Source organism: Larus michahellis, chromosome W (genome assembly GCF_964199755.1).
Source record: "Larus michahellis chromosome W, bLarMic1.1, whole genome shotgun sequence".
Taxonomy (NCBI): domain Eukaryota; kingdom Metazoa; phylum Chordata; class Aves; order Charadriiformes; family Laridae; genus Larus; species Larus michahellis.
Window position 1 is genome coordinate 8,548,498 of NC_133929.1, and position 18,346 is coordinate 8,566,843.

General features: G+C 40.7%; 1 protein-coding gene across 10 annotated transcripts in view; it reads left to right on the plus strand.

The window, feature by feature from the left end:
• Positions 1–18,346, plus strand: part of LOC141735420 (ceramide transfer protein-like) — a 123,239-nt gene that overhangs the window by 58,742 nt on the left and 46,151 nt on the right. For 3 of the 10 annotated variants that reach the window (XM_074568125.1, XM_074568126.1, XM_074568134.1), the window contains 5 exons: positions 5,534–5,617; positions 13,029–13,136; positions 13,964–14,102; positions 14,622–14,723; positions 15,069–15,152. In XM_074568125.1, the coding sequence (XP_074424226.1) occupies positions 5,534–5,617; positions 13,029–13,136; positions 13,964–14,102; positions 14,622–14,723; positions 15,069–15,152 (517 nt within the window). The remainder of the gene's footprint in view (positions 1–5,533; positions 5,618–13,028; positions 13,137–13,963; positions 14,103–14,621; positions 14,724–15,068; positions 15,153–18,346) is intronic. The other 7 variants (XM_074568130.1, XM_074568132.1, XM_074568128.1 and 4 more) reach the window with 6 other exon arrangements.

The window sequence follows — 18,346 nt, forward strand, 5'->3', positions numbered from 1 at the left end:
CGCCCCCCCTGTGAGGTTTACAGCCAAATTGCCTCTATCCGAGTCACGGCACCAAATTTGTTATAGATTGAGGCCCAATAATTGACAGGAACCAGTCCAATTAATCAAATTAGTTTATTAAGCAAGCGGCAGCAAGCAAAACAGCGCTGGGCGGCCAGGGAGTCTTTGCTCCGCCAACGGCGCACACCCACTTCCCGAAAGTAGCTGATTATATACTCTTCTGGTTCCCGTATATGTGTCAATCCTGGTATATTCTGTGTCTGAGCGACGTGTTGCTAGGGGGTCGGTCTTGTCCCGCCTCCTGATGGTCGTGAGGCTGAAGGCTCCTCATCTTTATCAGTGTCCTTGGGGAGACTCTTTTCAGCTTATCTCACAACTTAGCTCTTCCCTTTGAATGAAGTGTTAAAGCACACCAGATGCCTGTGATTTAGGCCTTGAGGTATCAAAGTGCACCAGATAACACGCTGGATGCCTGCGATTTAAGTATGTGAAGAGTCGAAACAGTGTAATTTTTCACCAGCCTTTAAGAAAGCCTGATTTGATTAACAAACATGATTCTATTTATTACAGCTACTGAACTGTTTGTTTTATCAGTAGTTGTCACGTCCCACTCTCAGGAAAGAGGGGGGGGTAAGTGACTCAGATTCAGTAATCCCCAGTGGCGCGGACTAAGGTGAGATAAATCTCAAGGTCCATATAGAAACGTTTATTAGTTTCCCAAAATGGTTAGTATAGGTCTTAACAAGTCCACGATAATTGGTTAGGCATATAACAAATTATGGCAAGTGGTGAGGTATGCATTGTGTTACTTAACAACAGGTATATGACTTATGGCAGGTGGTACTTAAGGTTGCTGCTTAACAACTCTAATCGTTACTTAACAACTCTAAGAGAAAAGAGAAACTGAGGGATAGAGAAAGGAAAAAGAGAGAGATAAAGAGATCACTGGTCTTGGTTCCAGCATCTTTTTCAGGGAATCTTCCCAGGCATAATTTTCTTTCTTGGGAAAAATCTTCCCAGGCACCATCTTCTTTGTTCCCTCCCTCTAGGGGCGCTTATTTTCCCCTTTTATGTTTGCTGAATTAGCATGGTCCACCCCCCTTGTCAAGGACAGCCTCGTCTCAGGTTTCTCCCTTCTCCCAGGTGATGTGTAGCATGATTTGGGTGGAGAGATGAGTGCCATAGTCATACATGTTTAGCATGATCTCTATAATCTTCATTAGCATATGCAGGGGTGTGCGCTTTCATATGCATTTCGTGGATAATGAGGCAAAGGTGACTCATCGGACACAATGGCCTTGAGAACAGAGGACTCGCAAGCTGACCTGGTCTGAGGTAAAACAGAACCAACTTTCTGTTCAGTAATTTTACTTCTTAGCTAGGCCTCTTCTAACTCTCTGAAATTAACAGCATATTGTGCAGAAAACAGTTCATTCTCAGAGTGATAAGACCTATATTTATAGTTCATGCCAAGGAATGGTACGCAGAGAGGCTCTTGATAATACTTATTGCTATAACAACCAAGGTCAGCTAATTTTGTTATTTGCCCCGCTGGAGGGTCAGAAATGGAAAAGCATAGAGGGGTCCCACCTGCAGGGAGGAGCGGACAGGACAGGTGACCCACAATTGACCAACAGGGGTATTCCATCCCATCTGCCCCATGCTCAGTATAAAAGCTGTGGGATCAAAGGGTCAGTTTCTTTTCTTCAGTGGACAGTGTCTGAGGAGGACCCTATCTGTTCACCTGCCTTAGATCCTGATCCGTGTGTTCCTGACTCCAGCTCTGGAATCCAGTTCCCACTCGTCGCTGAGTCCAGTCTGGGACTTCCCCAGTGCCTGCCGGTGATGTCATCCTGGCAGCTTGATATAGTTTTGTATATACTATTTCTCTTTTATTATTTCCTTTTTATTTTATTATTAATATTTCATTGAAGTAGTTTAGTTTCTTCTAAACTCGTAAATCTCTTTATCTCTCCTCCTCCTCTCCTTGTGCAAGACGTGGGAGGAGAGCATCTGTCGCCAGCCATTGGCCAATTCAGCCAAAACCACAACACAAGCTCACCACACGAGTGGAATCACAGAATCATAGAATCTTCATGGTTGGAAAGGACCTTTGAGATCATTGAGTCCAACCATACACACACACAAAAAAAAAAAAAACCAAACCAAATCACAACAACCTACAATCTCTGCCCTTCAGAGCATGCCCTGAAGTGCCACATCTACACAGTTCTTAAATACCTCTAGGGATGGTGACTCAACCACCTCCCTGGGCAGGCTGTTCCAGTGCCTGACCACTCTTTCAGTAAAGTAATTCTTCCTAATATCTAATCTAAACCTCCCCTGCTGCAACTTCAGACCATTTCCTCTGGTCCTGTCATTATTCACCTGGGAGAAGAGGCCAACACCCACCTCTCTCCAACCTCCTTTCAGGTAGTTGTAGAGGGCAACGAGGTCTCCCCTCAGCCTCCTCTTCTCCAGGCTAAACATGCCCAGCTCCCTCAGCCTCTCCTCATATGACTTGGTCTCCAGACCCCTCACCAGCCTGGCAGCTCTCCTCTGGACCCGCTCCAGCACTTCAATGTCCCTCCTGTACAGAGGGGCCCAGAACTGAACACAGTACTCGAGGTGAGGCCTCACCAGTGCCAAGTACAGAGGCACCATCACTTCCCTGCTCCTGCTGGCCACGCTATTCCTGATACAAGCCAGAATGCTGTTGGCCTTCTTGGCCCCCTGGGCACGCTGCTGGCTCATGTTAAGCTGGCCGTCCACCAGCACCCCCAGGTCCTTTTCTCCCAGGCAGCTTTCCAGACACTCTTCCCCAAGCCTGTAGCATTGCTTGGGGTTGTTGTGACCAAAATGCAGGACCCGGCACTTGGCCTTATTAAACCTCATACAGTTGGCCTTGGCCCATTGATCCAGCCTGTCCAGGTCCCTCTGTAGAGCCTTCATACCCTCAAGCAGATCAACACTCCCACCTAGTTTGGTGTCGTCTGCAAACTTACTGAGGGTGCACTCAATCCCCTCATCCAGATCATTGACAAAGATATTAAACAAAACCGGCCCCAAAACTGAGCCCTGAGGGACACCACTGGTGACCGGCCGCCAAGAGGATTTCACCCCATTAATCCCAACTCTCTGGGCACGGCCATCCAGCCAGTTTTTAACCCAGCGAATAGGACACTTGTCTATGCCATGATTCGCCAGCTTCTCCAGGAGAATGTTGTGGGGGATGGTGTCAAAGGCCTTACCAAAGTCCAGACAGACAACGTCCACAGCCTTCCCTGCATCCAGAAGGCGGGTCACATGGTCATAGAAAGAGATCAGGTTGGTTAAGCAGGACCTCCCTTGATAATACTTATTGCAAGAAGTATCTTGTCTTCACAAAACAGTTCTTCCACACTTTTCCAGCACCTGTAAACCTTATCAGTTCTTTGAACGTCAGGCCTGCATTATTTATTTCCTTGCGAGTGTTTGAGGCATTCTGTTGAAGACTTGGAGGGCCTTCTCCCCCTCGTCGGGGAATTTACAGGCCCGTCTCTTACAGCAGTACGCTATTCACTATTCTCTAGCTCATGCTTATTGCATGGTATTGCTTCACTGGCATCCTTTGTCTTTTTCAAACTTTTTACCTCTCTGGAAAGCAATAAGAACAAAAAAGGTGATCCACAGCTTAATGTGCAACCTAATGATGACCAACAGTATTTACAGTCCTGTATAAAATGGGTGAAAATGCTTATCATCAAAGTCTAGAACATATTAGAACCTAAATGCTTTGGTTTGATTGCTTCTGGTGTGCAAAAAAGCAGTCTTGTGAGCTGTTTTTTTTCTACCAGTTCCTAGGCTTTCCTTTAAGAGCAGGATAGGTCAGATTATTGTAGAGACCTGTGCTGTGCTTGAAGTTGTTTTTGCTGTTGTCTTGCACAGGCTTACACCAAATAAAAGCAGTCTTTCTTTTCACATGAATGAGTAATGATAGTGTGGGGGGTGTTTTTGTATTGTCAGATTAAGTCGAATTTAACATTTTTACTAATAAGTTTACTGATACTGTGTATAATGTCAGATAACAAAGATTAGATTTCTGAAAGTTGCATTGCATAAAACAGTCCTACAAGCACCTAAGTAAGCCTGCCTAAACTTGAGTGTTATGAATGGAGTAAATAACTTATTTCAAATTAAATGTCTTGTTTCTTCTGATGCTTCTCAAAGTGCATATGCATACAGGGAAAACTAGTTTGGTGAGAACCTACTTAATGCATACTCTGTACATGAAGAAATCCTGTGCCTGTTCATCTGGCTGGTATATAAAACTTCTTTTCACAATGAGCTCTATGTTTTACAGCTGCAGACTAATGGCAGAGCAGTTGAATATGAAGAAAAGTCTGCTACTTGGACATGGTACTTGCGACAGAGGTGTCCAGTCTTCTGTGTTGCATATTAAGCGTTCTTTTTTAAAGCTAAATTATGTTGAGCCTAACTACTTAATGTTAGATGAAATTTTAAGAAATCTGTGCCTAAACATTTGTTGAAGTGCTAATGACTTTGGATGATCTTAACTGGAAATTAGCATGTTGTTAGTTGGTTCGCTGTTTTGAACTGTCTGAGAGGTGTGACTTCAGAATAATTTCATTAATCTCTATTAAAACTTGTAATTTGCTGTCATTCTTTCAGCAATAGATGTTATTGTTACTTTGTGCATACTGTGCAGAAAACTTTATCCTCACTTAGCAATGTGTCTCAAATGTAATTATAAAGGCTATGTAATTATAAAGGTTAAAGGTAAAACCGTTCTATTTTTAATTGTCTGCCAAGAAAAGGAGGTTTATATGCCCAGGGACTGAAGCAGAAACAGGATAAGGGTTACTGTTGGGCTTTGACCAATAGTAACCTTTAGACATGTCTGTTTCCTTTTTGCTATTTCCCTCTAGTGGTCACACAAGTTATTGACTTGGGGAGGTTAAATACACGAACTAGTATCTTTTCAAATATTTGTACGTAAATAAACTAACACAGAAGTAATATGGGGTGTATGGAAACGTAATTTTTCCAGTCCTGACCTGTTAGAACACAGTGTGTCATGATATCTCGTGATGGGAGGGCATACTCTCATGCTTCAGATTGGTGGTTCAACAAGTTTTTGGAGATGATCTGAATTTTTATCCTTTTGGATATCCAAACGTGCCCTTTTCTTGAAACTCAATTGCACAGAGCTCTTAGCATAATGTTAATTTGCTTCTAAAGTGCTTTGAGCCTTTTGAGGTGAGAGCTGCACTATATGCATATCTTTTTCCTTTCTGTATCTGGAACTAAGTGTTAAGATAATTTATCACTTCAGCATTTTGTTTTTATCATGTTAGACTTGTTTTTGACCCACAGACTAATATTAGAATTATAGAATCAGGTAGGGCTAGTCTTTGTAAACCAATTAATGTTTTCATTTAACTTTATTTAAATGTTGGTACATCTATTGTGTATCAGGTGTTTGACCAGACTGGGCTTTGTTTCTAAACAAACATAATTTTGACACAAATAGGACTGCTTTTATGAAACTTCAACCCTGACCAACTTCAGGAATCTGGAGTTATATCAGGAACGTGACAAAAAGATGCATGTCCTGGTGAGTCCCTTATTTCGTATAACCTTTTTTGTTCAACTCTGTAATTGGTGCAGTGAGCCTTCCTTGATATTTGGGGAGTTTTGAGGGAAGTGGGTGTTGAGACCTGATAAAAACAAGGGCTACAGCAAGAAGGAAGTAGGAAGAATAGGGAATAAGTTTTGAAAGCCAAGAAAAATGTGTTAGATTTGATGATGTGCGAGATGTAAAACAAGCACTGTTGAAAGCAAAACTTCTTTCTCTCCCCCCCGCCCTTGTTTTTCCCCAAATTACTGTTGTAAAATTGCAGTTTAAACTGAATGATGTGTTCTGGTAATTTTACTTTGGGTATAAGATCAATTTTTCTTAAATCCTGTCAGATATAATATGGACTTTTCAATCTTTGACAATTCTGACTTTATGCTCCAGTGCTTGCTATCTATTGCATACTCAGAGATACTATTCTGATGGCTAGGTGAACATCTGAGGATTGAGTGGAGAGAAAAAAAATCTGTTCCTGTATGTGGCAGTGACAAGATAATGGTTAACTGCAGTAGGTGAACTTTAGCACATTGGTAACTGAGGCCAGAACATCAGTGCTTTTTCTGATAGTGTCTAACAGCAGAATGGAGATTTCTGGTTCATGTGTAGCTCTTGCAGATCTTACTTGTCCCCCTCCTGTGACAGTCCAGATTCACAGGAGGGACAAATGTAGCCCTCTCCCAGTCTTGCTATAGCCTAGTGGCCCAGTGGTACAAGCTGCTTTAGATTTATTATTAAGTCAGTATATAGAGGGAAGCAGCTGTTGTCAGATTGGATTTTGGCACCTTTGCTCAGGAAAGAGTTTTATTCTATAAATCATGCTTTTCCACAGTGGTTCCCGAGCCTGAGAAGCAGGACTTTCTCTGTGGGTTCTTGAGTGTCCTCCTGCTCAGTGTCCTGGCTGTTCTTCATTCTCCTTATGGAGAATGGTTTGGGCCGGACTGGACAATGAGAACGACGGATGCTTTCCTTCACCTCTCCCTCCAAGGAGAGGAGAGAGAGAGAGCGAAAGAGATTTATGAGTTTAGAAGGAACTAAACTACTTTAATTAAATATTAATAAAATAATAAAAAGGAAATAAGGAAATATATACAATATATACAAAACTGTATTAAGCTCCCAGGATGATGATCACATCACCGGCAGGCACTGGAGAAGTCCCAGCGATGGGTGGGAACTGGATTCCAGAGCTGGAGTCAGGGATGCATGGATCGGGATCAGAGGCAGACGAACAGACAGGGTCCTCCTTGGATGCTGACCACTGAAGAAAGAGGGATGACCCTTTTGACCCTTTGATCCCTCAGCTTTTATACTGAGCATGGGGCAGATGGGATGGAATACCCTGTTGGTCAGTTTTGGGTCACCTGTCCTGTCCACTCCTCCCCGCAGGTGGGACCCCTCTACGCTTTTCCATTTCTGACCCTCCAACGGGGCCAAATAACAAAGTTAGCTGACCTTGGTTGTTATAGCAACAAGTATAAGCAAGAGCCTCTCTGCATACCATTCCTTGGTATAATCAGGTCTTATCACTCTGAGAACGAGCGGTTTCTGCACAATATGCTGTTAATTTCAGAGAGTTAGAAGAGGCCTAGCTAAGAAGTAAAATTACTGAAAGGAAAATTCTTTCTGTTTTACTTCAAATCAGGACAGGAGTGTTTGACCCTTTTTATTCAGCTTGTGTGGAATCTTAGCATTTAAAGATGCTGAATAATATTTGGTGAATAGTTTTCCTGTGCACATTAACAGTTAAGAGAATTCATGGAAAAAACAGTATGCATCCATGTGTAATAAAACATGGATGTGAACTATGTGGATAAAGATTATCAAAAGCCTTTGGTTGCCTCTTTGTCAACCTGCGTTCTCTTCTCTCTGCAATATTTTGTCCTATTGGTACCTGCTTCTTGGCCCTTTCCCTTTCTTCACAATCCTTGTTATCAATACAGGCTGGGGGGTGATGTGATAGAGAGCAGCCCTGCAGAAAAGGACTTGGGGGTACTGGTGGATGAAAAGATGGACATGAGCCAACAATGTGCACTCGCAGCCCAGAAGGCCAATCGCATACTGGGCTGCATCAAAAGAACCGTGGCCAGCAGATCGAGAGAGGTGATTCTCCCCCTCTACTCTGCTCTCGTGAGACCCCACCTGGAGTACTGTGTCCAGCTCTGGGGCCTCCAACATAAGAAGGACATGGACCTGTTGGAGCAGGTCCAGAGGAGGGCCACAAAGATGATCAGAGGGCTGGAGCACCTCTCCTATGAGGACAGGCTGAGAGAGTTGGGGTTATTCAGCCTGGAGAAGAGAAGGCTCTGGGGAGACCTTATAGCAGCCTTCCAGTACCTGAAGGGGGCCTACAGGAAAGCTGGGGAGGGGCTGTTTGCAAGGGCATGTAGCGATAGGACGAGGGGCAATGGCTTTAAACTAGAGCAGGGTAGGTTTAGATGAGACATTAGGAAGAAGTTCTTTACAATGAGGGTGGTGAAACACTGGAACCCTTCCTTGGCTCATCCTAGCAGTACCCCTTCTTTCTTCAAGTATATGTTGAAACTTTTGCAGCAAGTCTAAAAATTGTCCTTGGAACATAGGTGTTCAATAGAGCTTTTCTGCTTAATCTCCACCAAGTCTTTCATAGTACCTTCCAGCTCTTTCATTTTGTTTCTACTTTCTTCTACATTATTGTTTTTTATAAGATATTGTGGTTTGATCTCATAGATGTTTTATTAGGATTTTTCACAAATACTGCAGAGAACATGATTAGAGCCACTGTATCCTAATGTCGCTTTCATCACCTCCTAGGGTGAGCTGTATGTCTTGGAGGAGCTGCCTGCTGCTTGTGTTATGTAAAATAATAAATAATTTATAATGCTAACTGAAAATATCTGCTTTGGTGGACAAACATACATGGAAGTGCTTGACAGGCACTAAATTGAGATATAATCAAAAAATTCCTTTAAGGTGTGGAAGAATAATTTGCTTTATTTGATTATTTTTTTTATTATTTTTTTTTTTACGTGGGGGAGGTTTTCTGTGAATCTTTGCTCTACTCCAGAGTATTATTTACCCACTTTAGGAAATTCTTAACCAGTGGATCAGTGTGAGCCATAATGGAGGTCTGCAATATGATTCTGCGAATACTTAACCGTTTTACTGAAAGCAGTTTTTCTGATGTGCTGCCTTGTTGCTGATACCAGCACCTGCTCCAGTAAAGAATCACATGAAGCTTTGGATCATGTGGCGCTCTACTCTTGTCTATCACAATGAAAAAGCATTTTGAAAGGATTAATGGATTTCATGCACTGCCTTAGAAAGCTGAAGGTGTTGCAATGTACTAATGAATGCCAGTTTTGAGTGTAGTTTTGAAGCTATGATGTATGCATGAAATTTCAAAGAACTGCATCTATATACTGAGCATGGTAATTTAGCATTAATGAATTGATACAACCTCTGCAAGTTATTTTGTTTTCAAGCAGAGACTTTTAGCTTCTATTATGTGGACTCTACCTGCTTTTCCAATTTTTATCTTGGGAAATGAAAAATTGCGTAAACAGAAGAAGCTTGTGTCAACATTCCTCTTCTCAATGTAATTGAGTATTTCTGCAGTGAATAATTAATGATAATTTGCTTTGCATGACAAATGTGGCAGTGGCCTGCTCTCTGTGGTAGTAGAATGGTGGGGCTTTGCACGATGCACGCTTTCATTGTTTGTGTTAAGCTGCTTGCATGTGCCTGCTGAGAGCTGGATGACTTGTCTCTGCATCAGTTATAAAGCAGTACTTGTTTTCTGGTTCTTCTGACAAATAAGTATTCTTGATGTATTTTTCATTTTTTTTCCCTTTGGCTACTAAACCATAATTGTCTGAGACAGTTTTGTGAATATGATCTGTAAATGCACATGCTTCAGATTCACGTTGTGTGCTGTTTGGTCTGCTGTTTAATCTGCTGTATTTTCTCCTTGGTTGCAAATAGCTAAAACTGCTTAAGTGCTTTTTACGTAGCACCTTTTTATTGGTAGGATTTGCAAGCTGATAGCTGCCTTGTATACAATTCATAAGCATGGATAAACTGTTTAGTGGAACTATTAATCGCAAACATAAATGACAGTCAAATAAACATACTGCTGAAAAGGTACCTTTTGCATATATATGTCTTGCTCACTTAAAGGAGAAAATTGGAAAACATTTGCTGTTCTTAGTTAAAACGATCTGACCTCAATGCAATGGATATTTTGGCTACATTTTAAAATTGATCTGTTCATTAAGTCATATCCCATTGAAATGAAATTTTACCTTCTTTCTAGTGTGTACAACTTAAAATAGAATGAGTTCCCACTGTCAAACTGACTATAGTAAAAGCACATTCAAAGTCATCTTAATATTTGTAGCGTATGATTAAGTAAACATTGAAGTTACCAGGAAAACAGTGCAGTTTGGTTTAGATTTGCGTTTAGAGGAAATCTAAACAGAAATGTTTTATGATGCTTTGAGGTGTTGTATGACTCTTATAAAATGCTCTCTTGAGGTTTATGCTTATTAAACACTTCTGAAATTAAATTATAGTATTGTATGCCTAAAACTCTTAATTGTTCTTTTAAAAATCTTTTTATTTCCCTTCCCTGCTTTGTTTTCACTTGTCAAGCCTTTGGAGGACTTAGTCCATATAAAGAGCCAAAAGCCCTTACTTGAGTGTCTGCAAAAAACCTAATTAAAGCTTCATTATTTGATTTGTTATATTTAAAATTAAAATCCAGTGAATTAAGGTATAATCTTTGTGCTGTAACACAAGTGCATTGCAGTTCAAAACGTGGTCCAGTATACCAAATATGTTACCAAAGCCGGGTATACTGCTTAACACTTGAACTGATATTCTAGAAAACCCCCTGTATCCAATGTGAATGTTTTTAATAAAAAGCCTATTCCAATAAATATTTTAAAGCTATGCTTTAAAACAAATAGTAGGACTAATTCTTAAAAAATTGAGTTTTTAGTACTTCTGATGCTACACTTATGTAGCTATTTTTCTAGGATTTTTGCTCTGTATAAAATAGCTTTAAATGCATGATTTATAGCAGAAATTTCTAAATGTGTCTTGCCTTCTATCATTTCACTCTAAGCTATCATTAAAAAACCCTTCTATTTCTGCTATTTCAGATAAGTTACAATATTTCTATCTTCTTGCTACATTAAGCAATGAACTTAAGATGTACCTTATTAAATCTTTTGAACTTACAAGTGCCCCCTTTTTTTAAAAAAAAAAATTTAAGTTGATGATCACTTAGCCATCTTCCACCAAGACTTAGAGTACCTTTTTCTAACTTCACTTGCATTTTTTGGTCATATTCATTTTTCTACTTTGCTTCTACTTTTGATACTCATCCCGTTTCTTCTGTTTCCTCAATGCTTTGTTGTTTTCTACCTCGTTCTTTAAATGGGCCAGATAGAAACTGACTCTCGGCTCCTTCTTACTTGTTTTTGCTGGGTAATCTCATTCAGTCATGTTCATTCAGGAATTACGTTAACAACTCTGGAACTCACATTTTTCTTTTCATTCATACCTTCGTTTCTCTGCCACTGCTCCTTTGTAACCCAAACATACATACTTTGTCCTGCATACCTGGAGTCTTGTCCAAATTCTCCTGTTTCAACCAACTTCAACTTTTTGTCCTTTCTCCTTGCTTTTAATACTCTTTAAGTTCATTTGCATCTTAATTTATCAGCACTTTCCTGCCTTCCCAAAGCCTATGTCATTTTCAATTTTCCACAAAAGTACAACAGCTAAAATTCATGGTTGCTTCTTGCTTGTTCCATATTATTTGTTCTGTCTCCCCTTCTCCCTGCCCCATCTGAACTTCTCTGACACTACATAATTTCTTATTCCTGTCAAACATCCTTCACAATATTCTTTGTCTACTCAATCAAATTAATCTATTAACGGTATTTCAGATATTACTCTGAACCATCTGTTTCTTTTGTCACAAAAATTTCGCAACTGGCCCATGCCGACAGAGAGGAGAGGCTAGGACGCAAAGTATAGAATTACAAGAGTAATTCTTTATTCATGCTCATGAGGTGTCCCATTCAAATTGGGACACAGCAAATGTGATTTTACACATGGTTCTTGTACCTTTCAAGTGTTCAGGTACAATGTGATTTGACCAATCACTACTTAACACACACGTACTACTATTTTGCAAAGCAACTATTATTCTATGGCATCATCATCCGTCTGCTTTTTTTTCTTGATCTAGATGTTCCTGGTCTTGCTACAGTTACTTGTCTATGATGCCAGATAATGGGAGGGTTTCACAGAGGTGTTAGAGGGGCTAGGATGCTGGTGTTATCTCATTAGTCCAGGGGTATCCTTTATTCTTCAAGGTGAGGGCTGTCCTTCTCCTTGCAATGAGCTGGGGTCCTTTAGTCATGCTTACTTAACCATGACTATACAGTATACGATGTAAACTATATATCCTAAGAAAGTTCATACAGTTTCATACTATAAAGACTAATTGGTACAATAGTTAGGGAATGAGATTTTCCAACACTGTCTTATGTTCTCTTTCAGGGTTATTCTTCTTTGCCATGTATGGACCATTTTACATTAACCTTTAGGGAAATATTTTTCTTCCAGTTCCTCAGTATCTGCTTCTGTTTCACTTGTGAGGACATTTGTCAGACTTAATATTTTTAGATCTTTTTCATGCTATTTTAATCAAGAGATGTTTTTCATTTTTTGCATTATTTAATTAGTTACTATTATTGTCTTCTCATTCTTGCTTTCAGTATCTTTCTTTGTTTTATGTAGACTTTTATTCTTTGTCAAAAATAATTTCAGTCTAGTATAAAGAATATTGCTAAAGAAATCTGGAACAAGCAAAAAAATTATAGCAGTAATTATCTGATTTTTCTATGATCTCTACTTATTTTGTTGCTTTTAAAACTAAGATGGCACTATTTGAATGATTGGAAGGATTAACTGAGGCTGTTGATTGTCTTCAAACTGAACCATGTTATTCCCTTGATTAATTGTAGAGTACTGTAGGTTTTTTGAATGCTATGTGAAAATTGCTTAGTAGGGATTACATATACCAAAATAATGGAAACATTACCCCTTTTTTGAACCCTTAAATATATGTTGTCTTGCTCCTTTGGGGGCACATAATAAGTTGCAAATATTTTTTCCCACATCATTATGATAACAAAAAATATATTCATAGTAACTTTACAGATGCTACATCAACATCTTAAACTTGCAGACACAATCTGAATTATTAAGCCCCTGCTGCTTCCTGACAAGAAACAAATGGGCTGGTTTTAGAGGAGATGACATTAAACTTGCTTTCGTGATTTCTTTTTTATTAAAAGCCTCAGCACTCTAGTTCTGTGTGTGGTTTGGTTTTTAGACTGAATCTGGCTATGGATCAGAGTCAAGTTTACGACGCCATGGCTCCATGGTGTCTCTTGTTTCCGGAGCAAGTGGATACTCTGCAACATCTACCTCTTCATTCAAGGTTAGTGAATAACATTTTCTTAGTATTGCTGTGTAAATAACACGCACAACTGGAAAGGAAATAAGCTATGTGAAGACTTATTCACGCAATTATAGGGAAAAAAAAACCAAATCTTTGGTTTATTATAAGTGTTAATAAATTCTGCATGTGATGATGAACAGATCGTACAGGAAGCTTTTTCATGCCTCTGTGCAGTTGTCCCTCTTAAACTATGGTGTCATTTTCGAATGTCAAGAAAATCAAATCTGTGGGAGGATTTATTAACCTTTATATATATATATATGTATACTTCTGAGACTATCAGGGCTTCTAAATGAAAGGAAATGCTGATTCTGTGACTTAACAAATTTGATTAATACTGATTGACAAATGATGGCTTTCCTTGTTTCATGTGTATAAATATTTAACGTTTGAACTTGGGTGGGCTGTACTTCTGGAAGAGCAGAAGAGGAGCAGCACAAGAAAGGGGGGAGTAAAGATTAGAACAAAGATCTTAAACTAGAACTGACTATTTTCAGGCAAATAGGCATAAACCTGATAGCATACAAGACTGTGTTTTTAATAAGCTTTTATTGAATGCTCTAAAGTAGCAGATGCAGTCAAGAGGAAAAATTGAGACCAGTGGACAAAAGGAGTAAGAAACACTTGTATACGGTTTCTTATGTTGTTCTAATATTAACAGTATTTCATAGCCACTGATATCTGAAATGTCTTTAGTGTACTTGAAGAATTTGTTCTTCGTAATTGCAGAAATCCTTTTTTTTTTGGCATTGAACTATCGCTGAGTATGTAGAAGCATTTGAGCCTTTTTTCTCTTGTATTTTCAGAAGGGCCATAGCTTACGTGAGAAGCTTGCAGAAATGGAAACCTTTAGAGACATCTTGTGCAGACAAGTTGATACTTTACAGAAATACTTTGATGCCTGTGCAGATGCAGTTTCCAAAGATGAACTCCAGAGGGATAAAGGTAAAATTTTAATTGAAAACTCTTATCTCCATAGAATTTAACTTTCTACAGAGTAATAGCCCTTGAAATAGTTACTATAGCACTTGATACCACATAAATAAAACATGTCTCTTAATTTTACTCTTTAGTAATGGGATCAATTGTAGATATTTCTGCATAAATTGTTAACTATTTTCACTTCAGAAGTTCAAGTCCCATAAAAATCTGCTTAAACATTAACCTGTAGCTATCAACTGTATAAAAGAAATTCTTTTAAGCATTTGATGTTATAGAACAATAATTGTTTACTCCCATAAGATGAATTCAAGTTAGTTTACTGCTGTGTCTCTTATCTTTATTTTGAAAAACAATAGGATATTAGTTTTGATAGGAATAATACATTCTTTAAAAAAGGCAAAGGTTCTGCCATAATGAATGCTCCTGAGATGTATTGGCTGCAGCTAGAGCACTGAGTGCACACTTGAGGTCCTAGTAGACTCAGGTGTGGATGTCTACATATCTCTGAATTGTTCTTCCCAGAGCACAGCTTGTTGTCATATTCATGCACTCTCCTGAGGCATTTATATTCATCCCCGTGTTTGTTCTGGCAGCCTGAAACTTTTGGTAGTGAGAAAACAGTAGGTAAGTACCATTGTGCTTCTTTGAGAACTTTCTAATGTAGGTAGTTGCTCAATTGTGACTCCCTGCTTATCCAGTTGTAACACCAAGATAATATTCTTCTTACCATCGAATCAAGTGCTAAATTTCAACACTGAGCAAATGTTAGTCTCCTGATAGTTTCTGACAGTAATGTTGACAGTGGTCTCGGGTCAAAAAGAAAAAAAGGAGGGGTTTCATGACTTTTTATAGTAAAAAAACTTACATGCTGCTTAGCCATGAAGATACTCTTAATTCTTTCTTGCACACTAAACAATTGGGAAAGCTTTCTCACTCCCATAACACGCACTCTCTCTCTCTCACATTTAGTGGTAGAAGATGATGAAGATGATTTCCCTACAATGCATTCTGATGGGGATATTTTACATAACAGTAACAGCAGTAAGGAAAAATGTAAGCGTTTCAACTTTTTCACTGATACAAGATGGGTATTTATGCTCTTTTCTAAGCAGAAAATGACAAGAATAGTTATTTGAATGTATGTGACAGGAAGTTCTTATTTGTGTTAAGATAATAATGAAAAGCAGCTAAGGAATGATAATCTGAGTTAGTTATTCTTAATTCACACAAATATTAATGCAAGTCTGTCAAACTGGAATTTCCTCTGTGCCTGGGAAGATCATGGAACAGGTCCTCCTAGAAGCTATGCTAAGGCACAGGGAGGTGATTCGAGACAGCCAGCATGGCTTCACCAAGGGCAAGTCCTGGCAGCCGGTCACCAGTGGTGTCCCTCAGGGCTCAGTTTTGGGGCCAGTTTTGTTTAATATCTTTGTCAATGATCTGGATGAGGGGATTGAGTGCACCCTCAGTAAGTTTGCAGATGACACCAAGCTAGGTGGGAGTGTTGATCTGCTTGAGGGTAGGAAGGCTCTACAGAGGGACCTGGACAGGCTGGATCGATGGGCCAAGGCCAACTGTATGAGGTTTAATAAGGCCAAGTGCCGGGTCCTGCATTTTGGTCACAACAACCCCAAGCAATGCTACAGGCTTGGGGAAGAGTGGCTGGAAAGCTGCCTGGGAGAAAAGGACCTGGGGGTGCTGGTGGACGGCCAGCTTAACATGAGCCAGCAGTGTGCCCAGGTGGCCAAGAGGGCTAACAGCATTCTGGCTTGTATCAGGAATAGCGTGGCCAGCAGGAGCAGGGAAGTGATGGTGCCTCTGTACTTGGCACTGGTGAGGCCTCACCTCGAGTACTGTGTTCAGTTCTGGGCCCCCCCGAGGAGAGGCTGAGGGAGCTGGGCATGTTTAGCCTGGAGAAGAGGAGGCTGAGGGGAGACCTCATTGCCCTCTACAACTACCTGAAAGGAGGTTGGAGAGAGGTGGGTGTTGGCCTCTTCTCCCAGGTGAATAATGACAGGACCAGAGGAAATGGTCTGAAGTTGCAGCAGGGGAGGTTTAGATTAGATATTAGGAAGAATTACTCTAGTGGCAGAGACTGTAGGTTGTTTGTTTGGGGGGGGGGGGGGGTTTGGTTTGGTTTTTTTTTTTGGTGTGTGTATGGTTGGACTCGATGATCTCAAAGGTCCTTTCCAACCATGAAGATTCTATGATTCCTGCCTGACCAACCTGGTGGCTTTCTACAATGGTGTGACTCCATCAGTGGACAAGGGGAGAGCTACGGATGTCATCTATCAGGACTTCTGCAAGGCCTTTGACACGGTCCCCCACAACATCCTTCTCTCTAAGTTGGAGAGATACGGATTTGATGGGTGGACTGTTCGGTGGATAAGGAACTGGCTGGATGGTTGCATCCAGAGGGTAGTGGTCAATGGCTCGATGTCCAGACAGAGAGGGGTGACAAGTGGTGTCCCTCAGGGATCTGTACTGGGACCGGTGCTGTTCAACATCTTCATCAATGATTTAGACAGTGGGATCAAGTGCACCCTCAACAAGTTTGCCGATGACACCAAGCTGAGTGGTGCGGATGACAGACCAGAGGGACGGGATGTCATCCAGAGGGACCTGGAGGAGCTAGACAGGTGGGCCCAAGCAAACCTCATGAAGTTCAACAAGGCCAAGTGCAAGGTCCTACACTTGGGTCGGGACAATCCTCATTATCAATACAGGCTGGGGGATGATGTGATAGAGAGCAGCCCTGCAGAAAAGGACTTGAGGGTGCTGGTGGATGAAAAGATGGACATGAGCCAACAATGTGCACTCGCAGCCCAGAAGGCCAATCGCATACTGGGCTGCATCAAAAGAACCGTGGCCAGCAGATCGAGAGAGGTGATTCTCCCCCTCTACTCAGCTCTCGTGAGACCCCACCTGGAGTACTGTGTCCAGCTCTGGAGTCCTCAGCACAAGAAGGACATGGACCTGTTGGAGCAGGTCCAGAGGAGGGCCACAAAGATGATCAGAGGGCTGGAGCACCTCTCCTATGAGGACAGGCTGAGAGAGTTGGGGTTGTTCAGCCTGGAGAAGAGAAGGCTCCGGGGAGACCTTATAGCAGCCTTCCAGTACCTGAAGGGGGCCTACAGGAAAGCTGGGGAGGGGCTGTTTGCAAGGGCATGTAGCGATAGGACGAGGGGCAATGGTTTTAAACTAGAGCAGGGTAGGTTTAGATGAGACATTAGGAAGAAGTTTTTTACAATGAGGGTGGTGAGGCACTGGGACAGGTTGCCCAGAGAGGTGGTGGAGGCCCCATCCCTGGAGACATTCAAGGCCAGGCTTGATGAGGCTCTGAGCAATCTGATCTAGTTAAAGATGTCCCTGTTTACTGCAGGGGGGGTTGGACTAGATGACCTTTAAAGGTCCCTTCCAACCCAACACATTCTATGATTCTATTCTGTGTCCAAAGCTATTTCCACTACAAAATTCTGTTGAAACAGCTGCATCATTCGGATATTGGGAACTGAGATTTGTAACAGGCAATTGTAGTTTTTCTTGGAAGTGTTATCTGCTTTAGCAGTGTGACAGAGCACAATGCTTTTCCAGTTAGGTGTGCCCCATTATTGTTTTTCTAAGTTCTATGGCTATGTAATGGTTTAGTCAACATTGTTACTAATTCTCACTCATCATAATTTTAGCACTTCTTTTAACTGTATTTACCAATGTTATGATGAACAGAATTCTGATTTTTATTCTTATCTTAAATGATCTGGTTATCGTCGTTGACAGTTCAGTATTTGTTAGACTTTGGTTCACACAACTTTGAAACGGTACAGTTTCAAATCTGATGGAATCTCCAAAAGATGTACTTACTTACCAAACACATTTTTAAAAATATAGGCACTTTCTTCAAGAACCTGGAAAATGTATGGGCAAAATAAGCCTTTTCTGTCTTGTGTTTTTCTTTTTAACTGGCTCTAGTTCCCCGTGTGTTGCATGTTTCCTTGCTGTATTTAAGTGCTGTATATTAAGTGCTCTTTCTAGATTATTGACAAAACTGTTACGAGGAAAGGAAATGGAAGGAGCTTTCAGTATACTTCCAGAGATTTAATCATATGAATAGATTTTTTTCAATGATATAAAGTGCTTGCTCTGATGAGGATTAATTGTAGTGCTGATTTCAGAGGTTAAGTATTGTACAACTGAAGTTTTGAATAAATCTTTCTTGCCTCTTATCAGCAAAGACAAGCAAGCTTGCA